Source organism: Erpetoichthys calabaricus, chromosome 11 (genome assembly GCF_900747795.2).
Source record: "Erpetoichthys calabaricus chromosome 11, fErpCal1.3, whole genome shotgun sequence".
Taxonomy (NCBI): domain Eukaryota; kingdom Metazoa; phylum Chordata; class Cladistia; order Polypteriformes; family Polypteridae; genus Erpetoichthys; species Erpetoichthys calabaricus.
The window spans coordinates 30,776,634-30,799,626 of NC_041404.2; the positions used below are offsets into that span (position 1 = coordinate 30,776,634).

Below are 22,993 nucleotides of genomic sequence, written 5' to 3' on the forward strand. Positions count from 1 at the left end.
TGCAGTGGAAATCTAAAATGGATCAATTAGACAGGTATGTTCTCTCCGATTAAACCCACATACGCATCATTATTAAATTCCGAAAACGTCTTTTATGTCTTGAAATAATTTTAAACAATTGAACAGTGTAATAATTTTAGTACACAGTCATATAAAAATATGTGACAAATTCTGTTTTTTTTTTTGTTTTTTTTGTATTCAGACTACTTCTAAAAATATCCGGTAAGTGCTAACTCGATCCTTTTTAAGCGTTATGTTCGTTATAATCAGACCAGTCGTGTATTTTTAAAATACCTCACAGCCCTTTGCCCATATTACACCCATGAGAAACTTAAATCGCGATAGCTTGTAGAAGATGCGCAGTTCGTTTAATTTGTTAAAAATGATAAGAAGGAAGTGTACGAATACCCCGTATGAAAAGACTGTAGCCATGGAGAAGGATATTAATAAACTGTTGTTAATTCTTAAACCGCGGGGAACTCGCTTTTAACAGAACCTGCTGCCGTTTACTGTTGATAATCCATACAGTGAACTGCTCTAAACTTCGAAGGTATTAGAAGGTTCAACTAGAATTTCATGTAAGGAGCATAAAACAATAAGTGTGATACGTAAAATGGATAGATAACATTAAATTGTCTCTTTTAGTGCAAACTTTTCGAGAAAACAAAAGCACGACAGGAAGCTATACTTGCCTTGAAACCTGTGTCCCAAGTATCTGTTTCGAAGGACCCATGGATAGAAATTCAAAGTCTCTCTTTGGTGCGGGTTAAAATAAGGCTGCCCGGGTAGCTGCAGAGGATGAAGGGAGAGTCCTGGGTTGCCAGCGTGAGCTCCCGGCTCCGGGAACATCAGATCCTGGCTGTTGAATAAGGTCCTGTCGGTACTTTGAAAGCAACTCCCAAAGGGAGGCGGGTGGACGGATTCGGTGAACCTTAAAGCCGTAGGTCTCACAGGTTCGTCCCCAGCCGGAGAGTTACTTTCTTTACCAACCAGGGACTCAATAGTGAAACATTTCTTACTACTCGATTGGTACATGGTCTTTCCCAGCAATGACAATGAAATGGCAAAAGAGTTCTTGGTAATCCAAGAAAAGGCTGGGTGAACTTGTAGCAATAAAAATGAAAGAAGGAAAGAAAAAAAGAAAAAAATAGGAGAAATCCGTAAAATCCACACCAGGTATTAATCCACTGAGCAATCCATACTTTCTACTTCCTGTAGGCTTTAAAGTCGGCAGCAGTAGAAGTTCCGTCTAAGATGTTACTTCGTCGAAAGGGAAGAATGCTGTAGATGCCCTAAAACTTTACAGTTTTGCTCGTGGCGTACGCGCGTCCACGAACATCGGCAGTTCGTGACAGTTGTCTTTATTGCTGTGTTTTAATTATCTCTTACACCGTCTGTTTTTTAAATATTATTATTCTGGAGAAAGCCCCAAATTCCCTGCTTTGGAATTCTACCGTATCCTTACGACAGCCTCAGTGCAGACAGCTCTTTCCGCAAGAACATTTTTGCACCCCGAGAAAAACGACTGGGGATCAGCTCGCCTTTGATAGAAAGCCCTGTCATTCAGAGATCGCAATACCTGCCCTCTGGCTCCTAGTGACTGAGGTGTGGTGGGCATGCGCACAGAAGACCAAGAAAAAAACCCCGCGATTGCCGACCTACGCGCGCCTGCTTATTCAAATTGCGTACATTTCAGGATTATCATTTTTGAGAACAAAAACGTTTCTTCTTTATGTATTGTTAATAAAGAGCAAAAATGGACATTGCAATGAACAACGTCAGCAGAATATATGGTGGCTGTTTTGTTGAAACGCTTTAACGGTGGAACCGAGTAAAAAATATTTTTAAATCGAAATAAAAATTACATAAAATGCAATTCCGCTTTGCAAGAGACATTACTTCAGATTACAAAGTGTATGAAATTAAGGGGACACATCTAAAATGTTATCATTATTATTTCTCTCCAACTTCTCTGTACGCATTTTATTCTTTCATTATGATAAACTGACAGCTGTATGAGGAAGAGCAGAAAAACTGTATTCTAGACATACCGTATGCCATATTGGTAAGTCTTCAAATTTGCTGAACGGATTAACTGTACGTTGGCTCATGAATTTGTTGACTAAAACATTTATTAAACATAGCTTACATTATATGATGTCATTTGTACTGATAATTCACGACGACGTGTTTATATATATGGAGGCAACAACGCATAATCCGACCAACCAGACCGTCACGAATTACACTGTAGGCTAATGTGCAGACATTCCTAACAGCAGTCACCAAATACGAGGGGCGCAGACATTTGGACTCGTTCTGGCAAACTTTAATGATAGAAACTAAAAAATCATTTCTTTATTCAAAATTTTAGAATAAATCAAACAAGTAAACAAAGTTGCTTTTCAAAAAGTATAATTAAAAAATAGTTATATTCCTAAATGGCATCAATTTTAGATAAAGAAATCATAAAAACTGCTTAACTCAGTAAAAAAAAAAAAAACATATACAGTGTTAAATTAACGATAATTTAGTTAGAGTAACCCTTAAAAGTGTATATATGGAAACCAAACGTTACAAATACACACTGTAGGTGTTAATTTACACTGCCATCTATCTATCTATCTATCTATCTATCTATCTATCTATCTATCTATCTATCTATCTATCTATCTATCTATCTATCTATCTATCTATCTATCTATCAAAAGTAAAAAAAATGCAGACTATTAAATAAATAACTTATTTGTTTCCTGCCATTTTACCAGAATTATTCTATTTTGTATGTTGTCCCATTAGAAGATCCAATATCCAATATAAAAACAAATTTAAAAAGTAAATAAAAAATTAAAATAAAAAGCCGCATTCATTAATATTTTCAAAAATATTCTATCACTAAACACGTAAATGATTAAATTACTCGCTGCTTTCGTGCTTGTGAAACACATCATGGGATTGTACCTACTATAGTTTACCGTGTTTACATTTTCAAGCTTTAAAATGATAAACTTTTGTTATTGTACTTTGTGCTTTACATATTATTTTTTAATAGTAAATTATACTGTATGTTAGGCTAGATTGTTAAAAAAAACAGACCCATAAATCAAAAACGAGTCATCCAAAACAGAAATCCTATGTTACCAGAATTCGGGGTGTGATTCATATATAATTTAAAAATCAAGGTATTATTAATCAAAATAGGTATTATTTGCGGATATATAAATGTAAACTTCATCTTCAAAAGCTAACACAAATACAGACATATGTTTAAAGAGAGGTGTTTCAACGAGCCTCTCTTACTGCTGCGGCTGTTTCAGAACTTCCATTAAAGCAGCTTGTTAAACAGAAAACGCGCATTAAGCTATCCTGGTAGCCAGCTCTTGTCCTATCTATCTATCTATCTATCTATCTATCTATCTATCTATCTATCTATCTATCTATCTATCTATCTATCTATCTATCACCAAAACAAAACCGAACCTTCATGCGCCGGAACAAACGTGTCCACGTCCAAGTGTATTTTTTAATAAAAAATTAATTAAATAATTAATAAATGTATTGCTGAGCTCCGGGAATGTTATTATTATTATTATTATTATTATTATTATTATTATTATTGTTATTATTATTATTATTATTTCTCTTAAATTTAAGCATAAGGATAAAATAAAACAAAAAATTAGAATTAAATTTTTACCTATACATTTTCAGCTTCATTTTTCAACCTATTTTTACCACATTTTCTTCTTTCTCTGATAGTTGCTCTGAATACTCATAAATTCGAGCTCTCATCAAACAAATCTTACTTTGAAGGTTCTCCATTAATTCCAGAAAGCGCTTCTACTTTGTTTTGTATTTAGCTCAGGAAATCCAACCGCTATAGTTAAACAGATTAATTCTCTAATCCTCCTAGGCTCATTCATTTTACCAGATCTCTTGTGAGAATCAGCATGTGTAGGTTTTCCAAAGAAATCTCTTGTGATAAACTTTGCGATGGACAAGGGAATGTAGAAAACTGCAGCAGAAAAACATGATTTCACACGGCCAACCAAGCTCTATCTATCTATCTATCTATCTATCTATCTATCTATCTATCTATCTATCTATCTATCTATCTATCTATCTATCTATCTATCTATCTGTCTGTCTGTCTGTCTGTCTGTCTGTCTGTCTGTCTGTCTGTCTCTGTCTTTCTGTATAATTCAGTTAAAAAGTGGAAGCTATCAAATAAATAACTTTTTTTTCCTGCCATTTCAGAAGAATTATTCTATTTTGTGTGTTGTCTCAATACGAAATGGGTATCAAATTAATACACACACACGCACACACACACACACAAATGGTATTTTTTGCTTCAAGAAAACACTTTCAAGTGAGCCTCTCTGGTAATCTCTATGTCATTTACTTAGCGCTTCAGACCCTCACTGAAGTCATCAACCAAATTCTCTTTCTCCAGCAAATATCTATATTGCACTTGAATAAGAAAATATATTTTATCAGTATATTATTACAATTGCAAAGTGTATTATTTGAATTAAATACTGTGGCTGATAATATTTGTCCGTATACGACCTTTACAATCCAAATATCTGTCTCTGTGGTTTTCACATGTTGTATTTATTAATTAATTAATTTATTTGTATGTTTGTTTGTTTGTTTATTCAATTTGCCCAACGATTACAGGTTGAAGCAGCGTCTATATGTGTGAGAGCCCTTGTCTTGCATTAATACTAATTAATAAAATGTAATCTTTCAATTTAGACTAACAATAACAATAAAAATTATGATAATAATGTAGCACATTTCATAAATTATGTGCTTTACACAAAAATCTAGAATGAATTTTACCTGTACACCATTTTCAAAGCACACTTATCCTGTGTAGGATCGCGGCGGCTATAGCCTGTCCCAGCATAGGGTGCAAGGCTTCTCCGAACAGGGTATATATATATATATTTTCGTATATATATATGAAAACCTCTGAAATCTGTAAATGTACCGTAAGCAGTAAAGCTAAAGAAGCTTAAGTAATCTGACGTTTCAGTAGACTATTACATAATTTCTTGATTACGCAATATTCTTTTAAATGTATTGTACAGATTGAGTTTTTTTTTTCATATATATAATAAGTGACTATCCAAAATGTTTCACTGGTGAGTGTTCTACAAACTCAAGTTAAGAACTACCATGTGAATTAATAGTCTAGGTTTATACAGTCATTACAATGTCTGAAAACTTGCATTTTCCCAAACAAATATTGAGTGCGGTTTTGACTTTTAGCCGCTCGGATCTCATTTAATTGCAGCGATGTATGTTTGTTTAGACATTTTGTAACTTACCCAGCTATACCGTAATTTATAACTTGTAATTCTCAAACCCGCTAAATCCAGTTCATTTTGTTGGGGGCGGAGCCGGTGCCGGCAGCACTAGACTCAACGCAGGAAAAGAGCGCCCCCCCAATCAGAGTGTTCAGACGTATGTGCCAAATATAGAGCCATGAATTAACCTGGATTGAAAAACGAGGTGTCCAAAGAATATCAAAATGTGCAAAACGTGCAGGCTTCCTACGGACCACGACCCCAGATTGTCGACTCAGCGTGGTGGCCCCTATAACGACTGTGCCACGTACCGTATCTAGCGAAGCAAACATACAGGTGTAAAGTGCAGACCAAGCTAGTCGCTGTTATCACTTTGTTTCTTGACCCCCAGAGACTACTCGTCGTTTAAAGCAAGTTTGGCCGAGTAGAAGATGGATTTAATGAGTGCAGCAAGAAATAGAGAAGCTCCTTTTGCCAGCTCCGTCCGCCCTTTATCTTTTAATGTAATTGTACCCATTAGCATGTTTTAATTACTATATTATATCAAAATATCATTAATAAAACTACTTAATTAAAATAATATCAGTAAGCACAGACCGAAACAGAACTCATAAATTAATTTTTTCTTTTTGCGCTAACTTCTTTGCAAGCTGTGCAAATGTGAATAACTTCTGTGTTCCAGATGCAAAACCTGCCCGTGTAATGCTACATCATGCCAAGAAATAAAGACGAAGAACGACGATTCCGCTCATTTTGCCATTTTCTGATCCTGTTCTTTCAGTATAGAGCTATTTAAAGCCATTGCTTATTCTGCAAAATAGCAATCGGTACTGGATAGGATGCCAGTGCACTATACTGGGCACTCATACATCATTTTTTCTGCAAATGCCAAGCGCTAATTTAATGACTTTTTTTTTCTTAAGCTAGAAACGTTGCCGGTTCAAATCCAGTTACTGGCAGAAGGGCTTCTACTCCGCTGGGCACTTGATCAAGGCCCTCAACCTGAATATTACTTCAGGGGCGCTGTACAATGGCTGACTGCGCTCCGGCACCCCAAAACGGACACGCGAAAAGACAATTTCCCCTCGAGTATTAATATAGTGTACCAAATACCAAAAAAATATATATATATACAAGATGATTTAAAAAGATTGAATTCGCTTAATAACATATATACAATATGTCTATACATGCGATATATATATAAACACACATTGTATATACGTTATTAAGTGAGTTCAATCTTTTTAAATCATCTTTATGAATATATGAATACACCTCTAACCTCCATGCAGTCCCCTTAAACCTTACAGCATATGACAGTACAGCTAGGGTCTTCATAGATTTTCAAATAAAAATCTGTTACAATTCTGGCAAAAACTATGTCTTTACTTTAGTTTCACTGCCCATATGAATTCCTGCAAAGCTTAACATAATTAGAATTTTCAATGAGCTATTAAGCTTTTTTATAGTCCATAGCAAATGATAAATCCCACATGTATAGGACATTTTTTATTTACTTATTTGCTTTTTGTTGCACTTCGGATGCAGTGCTTAACGCCTCCCAGCTCCATGCTGGGAGCTCCACAGCTTTGAACCCTGGCTGGTCATTTGAACCCCAAGTGGATTTTGTAGGTTCTCTCCGTGCCTCTGGTGGTGTGTCTGCAGGTTCTCTGGCTTTCTTTTCACATTCCAAAAGATCATGTTTTATATTTTATGTAAATTGTCCCTGTTACAGTTGAGGGTGATGGACTGCTGCTCCTGCCATGGTGCCCAGATTTGCCAGCACAGACTCTGGCACCCCATAGCCCTTAAATTAGACTCAGCGGGTTTTTAAAATGTTTGAAATGGTGATTTTAGCAAAACGTGGATTTTTTACAGAAGCAGTTAAGCAGTACACAGAGATGTGTGCTTAACTTGACTGTCTCTTTTATTCTGAACTGGAATATTGCCATGAAGTTCTGCCCTCTGTTTTCTTACTCTTACAATTGGATGTAATACATACATGCGCAAATGCAAATGAGTAACTGCCACAAAACATCTAATGTAATGTTCTGTTGACAAAATGATATAAGACACAGAAAGGTGTACGTGTTCGGGAGGTCATTCAGCCACATTTGTTCTTTTCCTTTGTGGTCCTGCAGTATTTTTGGCTACACAGTAGTAAAATGACTCCTGAGGGAAGATTTGGGAGACTAATCATGCCGGACTGAGCTGCATGGGTTAACTACTTTGCCAGTAACCATCTCAAATCTCAAGGGTACAAAGTAGATCACAGCCCCAAAACCCTAGGACAGATGTCACTCTTTTCATTCTAGACAATCAAGGCTGAGCACTGTAACAAAGGCGTCCAAGCGCTGCCTATTCATGGGGAGCTCAGGGGAGCCCCATGTGAACCAAGGAGGGGAGGGACTCTCCAGAGTCCGATAACAACCTTGTCTCGTCCCTTCATGCCCCTGCCTAGTTAATTCCTCAGTATATAATTAATAGCTTTCAGTTGCAGCTTTTTGCCCCTTTCCCTTTGATTTCAACTGGCAATTAACATCTATTAATATTGCCTCTGGCAATTAATTATATATTGAGGCTCCCTGAATGAAGGTATTAACCAGTTGGATTTTTTGTGGGTACTCGAGGTGTGAAGCTGAGATAAAAGTGATTATTGTTCCCTTGCCTGGAACAAGCTAACTGGTCTTAAGTCCCCACACAATAGAAGCAACTTAATAAGGCCGTGTTGGGTATTTTACTGGATGTGACAACTGAAAGTGAAGGGGATGTGAAGTCTCACTAACATCTTTTTGTTATACATAGAGAATGCCTGGAAGAAAGGCATTTAAAGGGCTGCAATTATTCCATCTTCATAATAAAGCGTAACACCGCTGGATGGGACTGAGAAAGGCAAAAAAGGGCAAATAAAAGGGCCACAAGACAACAGATTCTAGCAAATGGGTCAATGGCAAACCATGGGGTAGGCTGAGCGGTAATCGGAATTTTAAAAACTCATTTATTGAAGGCCAGGATTCTGCAGTACTCCCTTGCAAAGTAAAGTTGCCCTATCCAAAAAATGTAGATGGTAGACTCTAAGAAGTAAATTGGAGGCATGGTGGCTCAGTGGTGAGCGTGGCCGCTTCACAGCTCTCTCGATTTGGGTTTTATTCTTAATCTGCTACTTTATCACTGTGTGGATTTTCTCCTGCCATGTTAAATGACATATGTAAATTGTTTTAGTTCAACTGCTTCTGGGTAATTGTCTGAAATCCCATTTAGGGCTAGCCCCAGCATTAACTCCAATAAAATGTATGTCCATCCATCCATTATCCAACCCGCTATATCCTAACTACAGGGTCACAGAGGTCTGCTGGAGCCAATCCCAGCCAACACAGGGTGCAAGGCAGGAAACAAATCCCGGACAGGGTGCCAGCCCACCACAGTAAAATGTATGTATGTTACTGAAATAATATAATATAATATCTGCAGTGGATTGACACCCTGCCCGTGATTGGTTCCTGCCTTGTGCCCTGTGTTGGCTGGGATTGGCTCCAGCAGACCCCCGTGACCCTGTGTTCGGATTCAGCGGGTTGGAAAATGGATGGAATATAATATAATATAATATAATATAATATAATATAATATAATATAATATAATATAATATAATATAATATAGGTACCATGTCTACTATAATATAAAATATATACAGAGCAGACTGTACTTACTAAGAACTCTCTGATCTTTTGATGTGTGCAGCAAGCTGCTGGAAATGTTCTACCACTCCACAGTGGCCACACATTGCCCTCTCCGAGGGAAGCAACCTGAGCATTAAAGAAGTACAAGGCTTGAATGAATCTATCAGCAAAACCTGCTCCATCACAGGGTGAACTCTGGACACACTAGAAGCTATTGTGGAAAAGAAGATGATAACAAAATTGAATGTTATTATGAAAATCCCGTCCATCCCCACCAGGAGGCACTGTCTTGGAGCACTTTTAGAACTTTTTATGGTGTGCGAAGAAGTACCTCTTGGGGTCTTTTCTGTGCACTGCTATCAGGCAATTCAAGGCTTCCACCTAATGTACTCGTTAAGGATATTTATTTATTTATGTATTGATTAATTGATTGATTGGCTGTATTATCTGTCCTATGAGTCTGTATTCTCATTTTTTATGTTTCTGCTGCTGTGTGCATTTGAATTTCCCCATGGGATTAATAAAATCTAATCTAATCTAATCTAATCTAATCTAATCTAATCTAATCTAATCTAATCTAATTTGATTTTAATGAAAGCAAAAAGAAAATTAATTATAAACTCACAACTGATGACAAAATGAAAAGAATTTAGGGTTGAATAATGAAACAGTATTGGCATGGTTTAAATAACATGCAAAAGTAATTAAAACATAAGATTGTATTAGAACTGCTGAATATAACTAAAGGGCCAGTATGCTAAGGTTGTATTTTCTGATAGTGAGACCACATTTGGAGTCTTGTGTGTCATTCTGGTCATCACGTGACAAAAAAGACCCCACAGCACTAGAAGGTGAGTGCTGGAGAACAACCAAGTGCATCCCAGGACTACAGGACTTGTCCTGCTTTGGCAGGTTGAGGCAATCTATACTGCTCTAGTCTTGAGAGGAGAAGGCTATCTAATTTCTCATCAAGTACTGAGCTGCGTATCCCAGCACCACTAAGTGTGAAGCCAGAACATGTGCTGGACCTCTACAGTGCACACTCATACATACACTTCCATAATCACTCACTCACTCACTCACTCACTCACTCACTCACTCACTCACTCACTCACTCACTCACTCACTCACTCACACCGGGTCTGTTCAGAGCTGCTAGTTAACCTAACATGCATGTCTATAGAATGTGTGAGGGAAATCAGATTTCCTGGACGTGAAACATCATGCAGATATAGGGAGGACTTACAGACTCCACACCAAGGACTGTGAAGCAGAAGCGCTAACTGCTATGCCACTGTGCCACACTGGGTTGTAACTGGTGTTTTCAGTGTTTTCAGGGGATACAATAAAGTTGATCAATTACAGTTCTTTTTATTAAATTGTGACTTGCATATTCAAGGACACCTAGTGGAACAACAATGGGTGAGGGAAACCAGGATACACTTCATTACAATGGTTGTGAGAATCTTTAACACCATTATTAGAAGTCAAAACTTTGTCATCCTGTCAAATGGTACGGAGCAAACATAGCTGCTAACCATCTACACAGGCACTCCTCTGTTAGGTTCTATGACTTTATATAAAATCAGTTGCTGCGTATGATAATTAAGAACAGGCAGTTAGACCCTAAAACTGGAATAAGAGGGTTAAAGAAATGGACAGTTGGCATACTGTCACCATCTTTACAGAGAAATGCACACGGCAACCTAAAAGGAATATTGATTTACACATACACAATGGGAAATTAAGGACAAATTAGTAGAAAAAAGATATCAAGGGAATAAAGAAAAGCAAGACTGAAGGCTTCATCAAGAATGAAAAGGAAAAGAGCACACCCTCACTTTGGATCATCTGAAGACTAATGGACTTCCACAAGAACAGTTTAGAAGAAATATTCAGAACCTGGCATCTCATTCACAAAGAAACAGAGAAAGAGCATGAAAGATGGCTTCTGCAAGGTAAAAACTTACTGTATGAATGTGGAAAGTACTGTCTGTCTAATTAAGTCGTGCTGACCAGGGCCGTCTTAACAGCATTTTAGGCCCCCGGGCAAAGCAGTGCACTGTGGCCCTATCTACACAACCACTCACAGGAATAAAAATGTAAATGGTCAAAATTAAACATATATTTATTGTATTGGTACTTCCAACAAAATCAGTGTTTAAACATTAAAAAACATGCTGTACAGCAAAGATTAATCAACACAAATGTTTGAACAATATAACAATATAACGGGCTCAGGAGTCCCAGCTGCAGCACCCCCTGGTGGCCTCTTGCTGGACCCAATAGGGCTGCACCCAACTCTAATTCCCATGGAGCCCTGCGGGAAACCATCCCAGGGGGGCGGCCATCTAGCGTCCAGGGGGAGGTATTGCACTGTCCAGGGCTGCTCCCCCTGAATATACAGTGAAGGGGTGTCCCGACCTGGCATGGACCCTGGCCCTCTGCCACAATATATATATATATATATATATATATATATATATATATATATATATATATATACTTACCAGAGGGCTCCACCCCTTGCTCGATTCGCTCGCCCACCCCCGGGTTTGGTTTAACAGATATAGAATTTAAAGAGATTGTTATTTTCATGGGAATTGTTACATATGCATTATTTTCACTTTTACTTTAAAACTTTTGTAAAAACAATACTGTACTTGTCCTTTATTTCCGGCATGGTTAAATCTTTTTCTCACAGGATGTATAACTTTGCTCACATTATGAAGGGGGGACAGCTGAACGCACGCTAAGGAAAAGCATTTGTATCATCTGCTGGCCGTGCATTGATCATTTAAAAGCCTGTACAGCAGCTGTCCTTTTGCCACTTCGCATCTCTGCCGCTCGCGTTTTGAAGGGGGGGGGCTTTGGCTGAACGCATGCTAAGCAGAAGTGGTCGGATCATCTACTGGCTTGCTGCTGCTGGCGAGCTGCGTGTTCTGCTTGTCGCTTGTCATTGTTTTAAGAGCTGGGATCACATGATGTCTGTCTGCCAACAGCATTCCAACAACTGTTAGGTTAGGAGTCCGTGAACTTGTTTTAAATGTTGTCTCACTGCCCTGTCTCGCGGGATGTTAAAGTGTCTCTCGCGGGACGTCAAATTGTCTTCCGAGAATATCACGTCTCATCTCCCTAGTCTCCTTCCCAAGATTTTTTTATAATATATATATATATATATATATATATATATATATATATATATATATATATATATATATATATATATATATATATTAGTGTTTGTTTCCTGCCTTACGACCTGTGTTGGCTGGGATAGGTTCCAACGGACCTCCATGACCCTGTAATTAGGATATAGCGGGTTGGATAATGGATGGATAGATGGATATATATATATAGAATGAGAGAAAGATAGATATAAATATAGACATAGATATAGATATAGATGGCCAAACTTTGTAGACATCTGACCATCACACCAATATGAAATTCTTAGCCATCCCATTTGAGAACTATGGACATTAATAATGAGTTATCCTTCCCCAATTCACCCTTTGCAGCTATAATGGCCTCCAACCTTCTGATTTTGGAGCTTGTGACCGTTCAGACAAATAAACATTAGTGAGGTGAGTTACTGATGCTGGCTCACATTTGGTGTCCCAATTCATCTTAAAGGAGTTCATTAGGGTTGGGGTCAGGGCTCTGTGCAGACCACTTGAATTCCTCCATGTCTTTATCAAACTGGCTTTGTATACAGGGACAGAAAAAGGCCTTCCCCATACTGTTGTCACAAATCTGGAGGTGTATGATTGTCTAAAATGTCTTGGCATGCTGTAACATTCAAAGTGTCCTTCACTAGACTAAGGGACCTAGCACAAACCCTGTCATTATTCCTCCTCCACCATACTTTATCCTATGCAGTCCATATGATAGCCTGGTATCCACCAAACCCAGATATGTCGATCAGACTGCCAAATAGTGAAGTGTGATTTATCACTACAGAGAACACATTTCCACAGCTCCAGAGTCCAATGGTGGCATTACTTTACACTATTTGAACTGACCCTTAACATTGCTTATAGTGATCTTAAGGCTTGTGGGCAGCTGCTCAGCCATGGAAGCCCATTTCATGAAGCTCCCAACACACAGTTCTTGCACTGATGTTGCTTCTATGGGCAGTCTGGAACTCTGCTGTGAGCAATGCAACAGACGACAGGTGATTTTTATGTGCCTTGCCACTCTGCAGCTGTGTACTGTAAGGTTGTGTGGTCTACCTCATTATGGCTGAGCTGTTGTTGCTCCTAGACACTTCTACTTCACTAATCACAGCAGACCAACCAGAGCAGACATTTCACATACTGACTTGTGACAAAAGTGGCATGCTATGACAGTGCCACATTTGAACACACTGAGCTCTTCAATATGACCCATTCTACTGCCAGTGGTTGTCAGTGGAGATTAGATGGCTATGTGCTTGATTATATCAATGAAACACCTGAACTGAATCATTTGGACGGGTGTCCACATAGTGTATGTACATCATTTCATACACACAAGAGGTTTAAGGTGCTATCTGTAGTTTAAAGTTGACATATTAACCTCATTCTACACATATTGAATATAAAGAAGAAATAATAAATGTTTTCTTATATGTCAGTAAATCTGGGAATGAGAATTTCCCATCATTTGGATACAGAGAAGAGTGTAACTTCTAGTGAGGTGAGGAGTTTGTGCGTTTTAAGTTGAGCTTAACTAAAAATGGAGTTTGATTGTGCCCTGCATTGAGAGGGGCCTTTTCAGTTTCTTCTGGCAGGCCACCAAGCTAAATGGTGTATCTTAAATGTTTTACAAATACCTACAAGAGGCACTAGGAATACTTTAATTTTCCTTTCCAATTGAATTTTTCACTTTCCTTAAAAATACTGGCACACTAAGTACAGACACATGGCACAATAATTAAAAAAAACAATTGTAATGTAAATGAGGTGGAAAATTATTTTCTACGGTCACAGGTTTTGTCTTACAATTAAAAGTGATGCACTCTCAACAAAATGCTACCATGTTTCAGTCCTTTCAGATATTACTGTCTCTGGAGCCTGTTACTTAATTTATCAGAGTCCTTGCTGTTATTTCTAAACATTTTAACTTGTTTTCATCCAAACCAGCTTTGTAGACACAAGATGGTGGTGGTGCTGCTTCAGCTCTGTGACTTTTTCTTCTTTTATAAGCCAGTTGACAGAGACAGTAGTGAATGTGGAGGAGTGTCATCAGTGTGACTCCTAAACCTAAAAATAGCAAACTCTTTAGATACATTCGTGGTAAAAATGCCTGAAAGGAGCAATATGCTATCAAACTAGCTAAGAAAAAAGAAATATGTGGTAAACTGGATTATTTGAAATCTTAGCCAATTAGATCAGATCTGAAACTGGCAGCACTGGGTGCAAAGTGGGAAACACCATGACAGGTCACCATGGAGGCTCCAGACATGCACATGCCTATATACAGTGCTGGAACTAGAATATTAAGGGCCTTGATGCAAAAAAATATACAAATAAAATTAAGCTCACTTCATGTGGAATTAAATTAAATCCTATTGAAAATGACCACCTTCAAAGAGATACTTCAAGCATACATAAAGGCCAATAGTCATGATAATGTCATACAGGCAAACATGTTCATAATAAATAAAACTTTGTGGAACAACAATCATGGCAGTCACCCCATGGCCCCTGGTACAACTGGCTCTCACCCACACTGCCTACACACTACGGTGGTCCAAAAGTAAAAACCTGACAGATTCTCCACAAGACTGGTTGTACAACATTTAGAGATCACTCCATGTGGCAGTTTGAATGTTATCTGAACTGAGCAGCACACAACACTTCCACACTTTCAGGTCTATAATATTAGCACCGTGTCTGATAAAGCTGGAAAATTTTTGTGATGGTTTGTGCCCAGTTGGATAAATTGTTTCTGTTCCTCGTCCTTCGTCCTTTTTGATGAGACTCACCCATGTCATTCACTACTGTCATGCATGCCAACAGTTCACAAAATTCGTTGAAGGTTGGATCACCTCTCCACTGTTCTGCTGGTTTCTTGAGAAACAACTGAGACCTGTCTCTGCCTTTTTTCCTTAAGGACATCAAAGAAGTTTAATGTTCTTTCTGTTACCAGATTCCATAACTTCAGCTGTTCAGATTCATTTGTCAGCATAAGACATCGAGAAATGTCCAGTAATGGTGGCTGCTGCAGGCATGGCACCATCTTTTCCTTTGTTTCTGCTGAGACTGTTATCACAAAGTGCTAAAATAGAAACTCCTGCTTACTACTTGATTGTTCTGGAAGCTTGTACTTAATACTAGAATTCTCTGGAAATCTCCACTTACTTCTTGAATGTTCTGAGAAGTGCACCCTAATACTGGAATGTTCACTAATTCATTTTTTCTTATTGTTTACTAATCATTTAGCCAGTTGAGAACTCTGCATAAGAGTACATACGTAGGAACAAATAAATTGTTCAGAATGGAGCGACCTCTAAATGTTTCACAATTACACAGGTAATCAAGCTATCCCTAATGGACAAAAATACAGTAAGCCTTGTTGAAAAATGCTTCTACAAACATCAGCTCTTTCCATTGAGGTCATTTTAGTGTCGTCAGTCCACCTAAAATGCACGTTTGGGGACATGAGAGGAAAGGCAAAATACTTAAGGTACAGTATAAACCACACAATGCAGGGAGAACATTCACACTCCATATGGAGAATTGAACCAAGGATATTAAAGTTGGCAGGCCTCAGCACTAATTATTCTGTTACTAAATCCAACTGAAAAGTAAAATAAAACAGCTAATTTAGTGAAATGTGAACCAAAGAGGGCCCCAAACGCAATTGCGCAGACACAAGTCCTCAATGTAAGGTTTATTATTGATAATTACTTTACAAAAGGTTTCTTTATCAATATAAACCACCATAATTATAAATTCTTCTTCTTCTCCTTCTCTTGGTTCTCCTCCACTCCTCCTAGGCGAGTGTTGCCTCTCTCCTCCCCCAGTTATGACTCTCCTGGATGTGACAGAATGGCTCCTTTATCTTGGACACGGGAATATTTCTTGTTCCAGGGCATAGCCCAATGGAAGTACTTCTGGGTCGATTGGAAGTCTTGGGCAATAGGGATTACCAAAACCAACAGCTCCCTCTGGCAACCCACATGGAATGCCCCATGGGACTACAATTCCCATTATGCTTTGTGGGTATCCATGTGGTAGTCCTTGTCTTGATGTGCTACCATCTAAAATTAAATAAATTCTTTGCATTTATATAGCGCTTTTCTCACTACTCAAAGCTCTCAGCAATTGCAGGTTAAGGGCCTTGCTCAAGGGCCTAACAGAGAAGAAGCCCTATTGGAATTTACGGGATTCGAACCGGCAACTTTCTGATTTGCAGTGCAGATCCCTAGCCTCAGAGACACCACTCTGCCTGTATGTATCTAGTGTATCAGGGAATCCACTGCTCCGAATACAATGCATCGAGTGTAGCCTTGGCCGCCGGTCAGTGATTGGGAAGACACGACGGTTCATAGTGATTTTTCTTCTGTGCCTACGGATTCCAGTGTGAGCAGTTTCTCGTGCAAAATGGAAAACTCACTTCTGAATCTGCATCTGAATTTCTAAGCATCTTAGCACCTTGAGCAGACAGTCTTACATCAGCACATCGAATTTTGGCCAGGGATTTCTCGCCACTTCGCGAAATGGCCGACCAAAGTAGCATATACACTGGTCATTTCTGGTAAATTGGACTTTGGCCACACCTCTCGGCCAAAATGCGAAATGACTGGCCAGTTTGGGAACTGGCAGAAATTCGGGTTTTGGCCGTAACATATACATTTAACAACTAACACAATGTACCAGAAAGTAAAAACTGTTAGAGGCTTATAAAATAAAAGTATATGCAAAGAACAGTGGAACAAATATTTTCTTAGTGCACCTAAACATTGAATCCAGCAATGAAATGCCAATGATGATAAATAAAACTTAACATATATACGAGGGTAAATCACAGAGTAATTGGCAATTTGAAAATGTACATGGTAACAGCAATGGATAGAATCTGATTCAATACGACGTGTTCGCGATGGGTCATTCAAACACACACAATGCAGCGCTCTATTAGTCCAGTTGAAGCCAAGGTCAAATGAAAATGGACGCTCCACTGCGGGATTGCACCACTGTTTAACAAAGATGAAATCTGCTAAAATTCACAGGAGGATGTTGGCTCAGTATGGAAGTATAAACACTATGACTCAATGAAAAGTTTATGAATGGGTACAAAGGTTTAAAGCATGAAGAACATGTATAACCATTGAAGCTCAATATGGTCAACCATCAATATCACGCACACAAGCCCACGTAAACATGGCAAATGCCTTCATCAGAAAAAAACGGACCATGCTATCCACTGTTGCTGCACATTTGGATATTGTGGCAGGTGGCCGGGTGCGGCCCTCAATCAGCCGCCTATTTAAGGAGCCGCCGCCCTGCAATCAAGGCTGGAGTCGGGTGAGGAGGTGGACGAGGTCTGAGGAGGCGGCAAGGAGAGGCCCTGAGTGTGTGTGCAGTGAAGAGACGGCTTGGAGGAGAAGCCAGGACTTTGGGAGACTGTTGGGGTTTGTTGGTGGCGGTGCACTTAGTGACTTATGTATAATAATAGTGTAAATAAACGTGTGGTGATGGACTGCAACGTGTCTGCCTGTCTGTGTCCGGGCTGTACCCTTCTACAATATCAACTATGGATCCACACGTGTCATAGCGCATGATGACATGGGGAAGTGTACAGTTTGCACAAAATGGCTACTCAAACAGCTTACTGACCTGCACAAGTCAACATCCTTCAGTGAATGTCAGCTGGTTACACATGGAGTTTTGTCAGTTACACTTGTTCTTCCTGCTTTAAACCTTTCTGCCGTTTCATTGAGATAAGGAGAGAACATCCAAACCTCCACACAACAACTATGTGAAGGAGGTGAACTCGGACATTGTCTCCACGACAAAACAGGATTAACCATTTGTGCTTCTAGTTGATGTTACATTACACAACTTCTAGTTGGAGGACATGTCAAACTTGATGACAGCATTGCTGATCTCATTGCCTTGAAGATGTCAGACTACACAACTGGAAATCACTGGCCATGTCAGGTTAGATGATCGAGTAATGACTTTCCAGCCCAATTTCACATTTCCAGTGTATCATGAGCATTTCCCCTTTTTCTGACGGACAGTACTGTGCTGCCAGATGGAAACAGTGTCTGGGTGATGGCTTTAGGTATGTCAAGTTTAACTGCGATCTCTGCCCATTTTATTTCAGCTTTTTTCTCCATTCTGTTGTGGTATATCAAACAGATGAGTCTTACTGCTGTTTGCCAGGTTCAAAACTCCGGCATTTTCTATTCCTCACCGTTACATTTCTACACATTAAACCTCCATTATACTGAGTGCTCATTGGTTGTCAGCTCTCACATGCACAGAGTCTAAAAACTAAAGACAAAAATCAAACTTGTTTAATTTCACCAGGGTGAGTCATAAAGAATTTGAATTGAGGGGATGACGGATTACATGACTAGCAGCCACAGGAGGGCGTTGCGACTGCCTCCGCCTCACTAAGATTATGTAAATGAAAGCTGCTTGAAAAATCATATAATACAATGGCCTTTACACACGCACACACACACATATATGCTGTGTTCTTCCATTGTTTAAACACTTACCCATGTTGTATTAAAATGAAGACCTTGGCATTTGAAGGCTCTGGGTGTTATAATTGGAAAATTATGCATTGTCTAAACAATGTTCTTCAAGGATTCAAATCATGTCCAGTTCTAAAACTGCAGGTCAGCTTTATTTTGTGTTCTCCAAAATGGTGTTTTACAATTTATCGCTCCCATGAGGTTGAAAAAGTAGCCAACCATCTTCTTGATGTCACATTGAGCTGAGAGAACAATCTTGGGTAAGAACATATATTAAAAACAGAGGACCATTTCAACTTTGGGAGCAGATTTAGTGGCATTTGAACTTATCTCTTCAGCGTTAAGCAAATCCTTGGAAAAAATACTCAAAATATCCACACAAACACCGAGAGTGCAGGTAATGTCTACTTTGACAGAACCAACACAGGACATACTGTAAGAGCTGCTGCCCACAGATCCAGTCTGAAGATTACAATGATGAGGGATTTTGAGACAAAAACATTAACTGGAAACCACACCAATAATGCTTCTGATCATCCTCACTTATCACAGGGTAATTTGTTGTCTCAGCAGTCAGTGGTGTCTTTGTGATCTGATAATTACATAAGACACCTTGTTGAGGCCCTGGGCAAGAAAAGAACAAACTTCAGGCCTCTTCATCCACACATCAATTATAATTCAGGACGGGGAGAAAACACTTCACCTGTAATGTAAACACTGCCTTCAGAGAAGAGAGATGCCTCCGAAAGGCTGATAGTGTTATCAAAAGAGAAATAAAAAGAAAAGATGCTATCTGTGCTATGCTGATAATTTTTGCTTCAGGCTTTATATTGCTGTAATAAATGAGCTGTGCATGTGAAGAGGTCAAGGGGAGGGGCTTGTTCTACAATATGCAAATAATAAACTAGAGGTGTCTAAATGTGACACTTTAATTGTTATAAAATACTGCATTTTTTAGATCAGAAGCCTACATTCAAGATAGGAAAGTTCAGTGTGTTTTGGCCTGTACGCCCATTTTCCAGCATTTCTTGTCCACTTCTTATCTATAATCCCCTACAATGTATTCTTATACTTTTAGCATTTTAGTCTGTAAAAACACAATTATTTTAACTCTTATCCTGATGTCTAAACAGGCTCTTTTGGCCAGTTAATCTATTTCTGTTAGATGCTTTTTAAGCATTACTGTGTGTGAAATAGCTCCCATTTTGAAAATGAACTAACTACAGTTTTATGTATGCAAATATAAAGGGATGCACATAGATAGATAGATAGATAGATAGATAGATAGATAGATAGATAGATAGATAGATAGATAGATAGATAGATAGATAGATAGATAGATAGAGAAAGGCACTAGATATTTTAAGATTAAGCACAGATCCGTTAATCAATAACGGGTTGGGGTACCAGCAGGGCTGGCTAGACCATTAAGGTGCCTAGGGCAGAGACCATAAGTGGGGGGTGAGCCCAGCCACCCGGGTTAGCTACTGAACAGTTGGTTGGCACACTAAGAAGCTTGGCCTGAGGCAAAAAAAAAAACCTAGCCCCGGCACTGGGTACCAGCCAGTTCATTTCATTTTCTTAGTTCATTTAGCCAGTAACACCATTTAATAGGTTGAACTGGAAAACGTTCAAAGGAAAAATTCACACAAAGGTGAAAAATGTAATAGCATGCAACCCAGTAAAAGAAAGGTGGTGCTGCTATCTTCCTCAGACATTGGTCTTCAAATGAACACCCATTTCCAGCAGCTTTGGAATCTATTATAATGCTAACCCAGCAGGTGTAGGGCTTTCTGGTGGAAGCAGAAGGTATGTCACTTACCATCTGGCCAGTGAGTGTCTGAACTGCAGGTGGAAAAGGAGATGGTTTTAATGACAGCACCCCCTCTCTGCATGGAGTGGTATTGCATACTTTTTTGGAGTTTTTTGGATAGATAGATAGATAGATCTGCGGTGGGTTGGCACCCTGCCCGGGATTGGTTCCTGCCTTGTGCCCTGTGTTGGCTGGGATTGGCTCCAGCAGACCCCCGTGACTCTGTGTTCGGATTCAGTGGGTTGGAATATAGATAGATAGATAGATAGATAGATAGATAGATAGATAGATAGATAGATAGATAGATAGATAGATAGATAGATAGATAGATAGATAGATAGATAGATACTTTATTTGTCCCCAAGGAAAAACAAAAATACCATTACAAATATTACAACTAACAACACCCCATCCTCAAACACATGCAAAGACTTTTGGCTTAGCATATTAGAAGACAGCTGTTGCCACTTACTAACAGGCTGGTAGGTGGGAGTAAGATGGATCAGATTGTGGTTGGTTCTGCCCAGTTGTGACACGGGTTTATTTTTAAAGGCATTTTAAAAAGCAGGCCCATCTTGAATGCACACGATGCAGTCATTAAAGTTTGTGGAGTTCAGCCTGTGCAGGGACGTTCTTAGGCATACGCGAACTATGCATCCGTGTAGGGCCCTGACCCGGCCCTGACTTACAATTTGTTTTTTGTTTTGTCGGGCTGTGGGCCTGGGGCCCCCGTCATGCCCCTGGCAATGCAGCTGTCTGTGCCAGTCCCAGGAAATTCAGTTCAGTGCATCTCTTAGTCTTATTAACAATGGTAATTTATTATCCAAATTGCACTCTTCACCTAAATCCCTAATAATATTGTCACGCCATCTTAACTTTGCCAAATGCACTATAGCAAACGTTAATTTTAGAGATTCGTTTCAGATTCATTCAGAGAGATCCCCATAAAATCGTGAAATATCCCTATATTACCGGCCTTTACCAGATCCAGAACAAAATTAATATTTTACCACTCTGCATACACACAAGCGTACATTTAAGCTTACTGGTCATCTAAGGCCTTTTCCGGATGTTTTATTAGAACACCTTCCTGAGCTCCTGGGGGGCTCCGCACCCACGGACTCCTGCCCCCCCATCCAGGGCCTGCACATTTCTAAACCGCGTAGGGCCCCCAAACTGCTAAGAATGGCCCTGGCCTGTGCAATGTCCAAGGAAGTGGTGAAGGGGTCTTCACTAAGCCCCTGATCCATTTCGCCCATTTTTTTATATATTTTTATCATTGCCAGTTTTATACTTGGTGAGGCCCTAAACTAAATTAAGCTTGGAGTACCTTTCTTAAAAAGGTATACTGGAAGGTCTCACAAAGGCAGAGGCGCCATTAGGAAAAGGAGGAGGTCTCTTACTTAGAATAATAAGAGTAAATTGGGGTTTATCCATAGGAGTGTTGAACATGATGGAAGAGCATACTTGTCCCTCTTGGAGTAATCAGCGCAATTGTGTTGGGAGGTCTACTTTAGAGCATTGAGGGTGATTGAAAACTGGGTGGCTGATTCTCATCTTTAGAGTGTTGTACGCGATTGAAGAGCACAGGTTGGATGGCACGCCAGCATGCCCACAGACTTAAGAGCCCTAGTCATCATTTGTCAAGTTAATCTTCACTGTCTCTCCAATCTTCCATTAAGGACTGAGCAGTGGGACTCCCCTTGTGGCCGTGGATTCCTATGCAGCCACTTAGTTCATTTACGTACGACTATTTAGGCGTTCTGTCGAACCATGCAACCTATCAAAATGTGCTTCTGTGCATGCGCAGTATGCATGTATTCTAAAAGAACAGTCAATAAATAAGTTTCTTAAATAAATAAATAAAATTAATCAAAACAGACCCACCTAAAATTATTTGGTGTTTAAGCCATTAGGAGCAAATGTATCTAATGCCTTTCCTATTTTAATTTCTGTTTTTTTCTTTGGTCCAGCATTGTGATTGTAAGCAGAACACGATTGGTATGTGCAACCTTAGAAAAAAAAATCTGTTGATGGTGAGTAATCCCATAAAAATGTTACGTTCATTTTGACATTTCCAATTTTAAATGTGTAACTATTTGCATGTATAGCTTATTTCGACAAGGCAGCACAAATTGACAGCATACTGGCTCCAGTTTTTACACGTAATCTATAGGGCAGCGACTTCACAAAACTTCATATGTATGGAAGCAGTTTAGAAACTATGCTCTTCTTTTTACATGAAATAACTCACTGGCCAATTAAGTAAGAAGTTTTGAAATGTTTAAACTACAATAAAAGTTCCTTTTGTATAACGCTCTTCACAGAATACGGGCTCAGAGCAATGATAAATCACATTGTGAAGAGGAACAAGACGTCAACAAGAAGGTTAAGACCCCCATACCATTACAACAAAAGAAATGGAGCTGGTCCAAAGCCAGATTAAGATCCCTCACAGGCTCCTAGGTGTCGAGTACGAA

The 22,993-nt window shown here is 39.1% G+C and overlaps 1 protein-coding gene across 1 annotated transcript in view; it reads right to left on the bottom strand.

The window, feature by feature from the left end:
* emx3 (empty spiracles homeobox 3) overlaps positions 1 to 1,584 on the bottom strand; it is a 41,782-nt gene extending 40,198 nt beyond the window's left edge. Inside the window, exon 1 of the mRNA XM_028812898.2 lies at positions 693 to 1,584. Within this exon, the coding sequence (XP_028668731.1) occupies positions 693 to 1,035 (343 nt within the window). The 5' untranslated portion in view covers positions 1,036 to 1,584. The remainder of the gene's footprint in view (positions 1 to 692) is intronic.
* Positions 1,585 to 22,993: the final 21,409 nt, after the last annotated feature.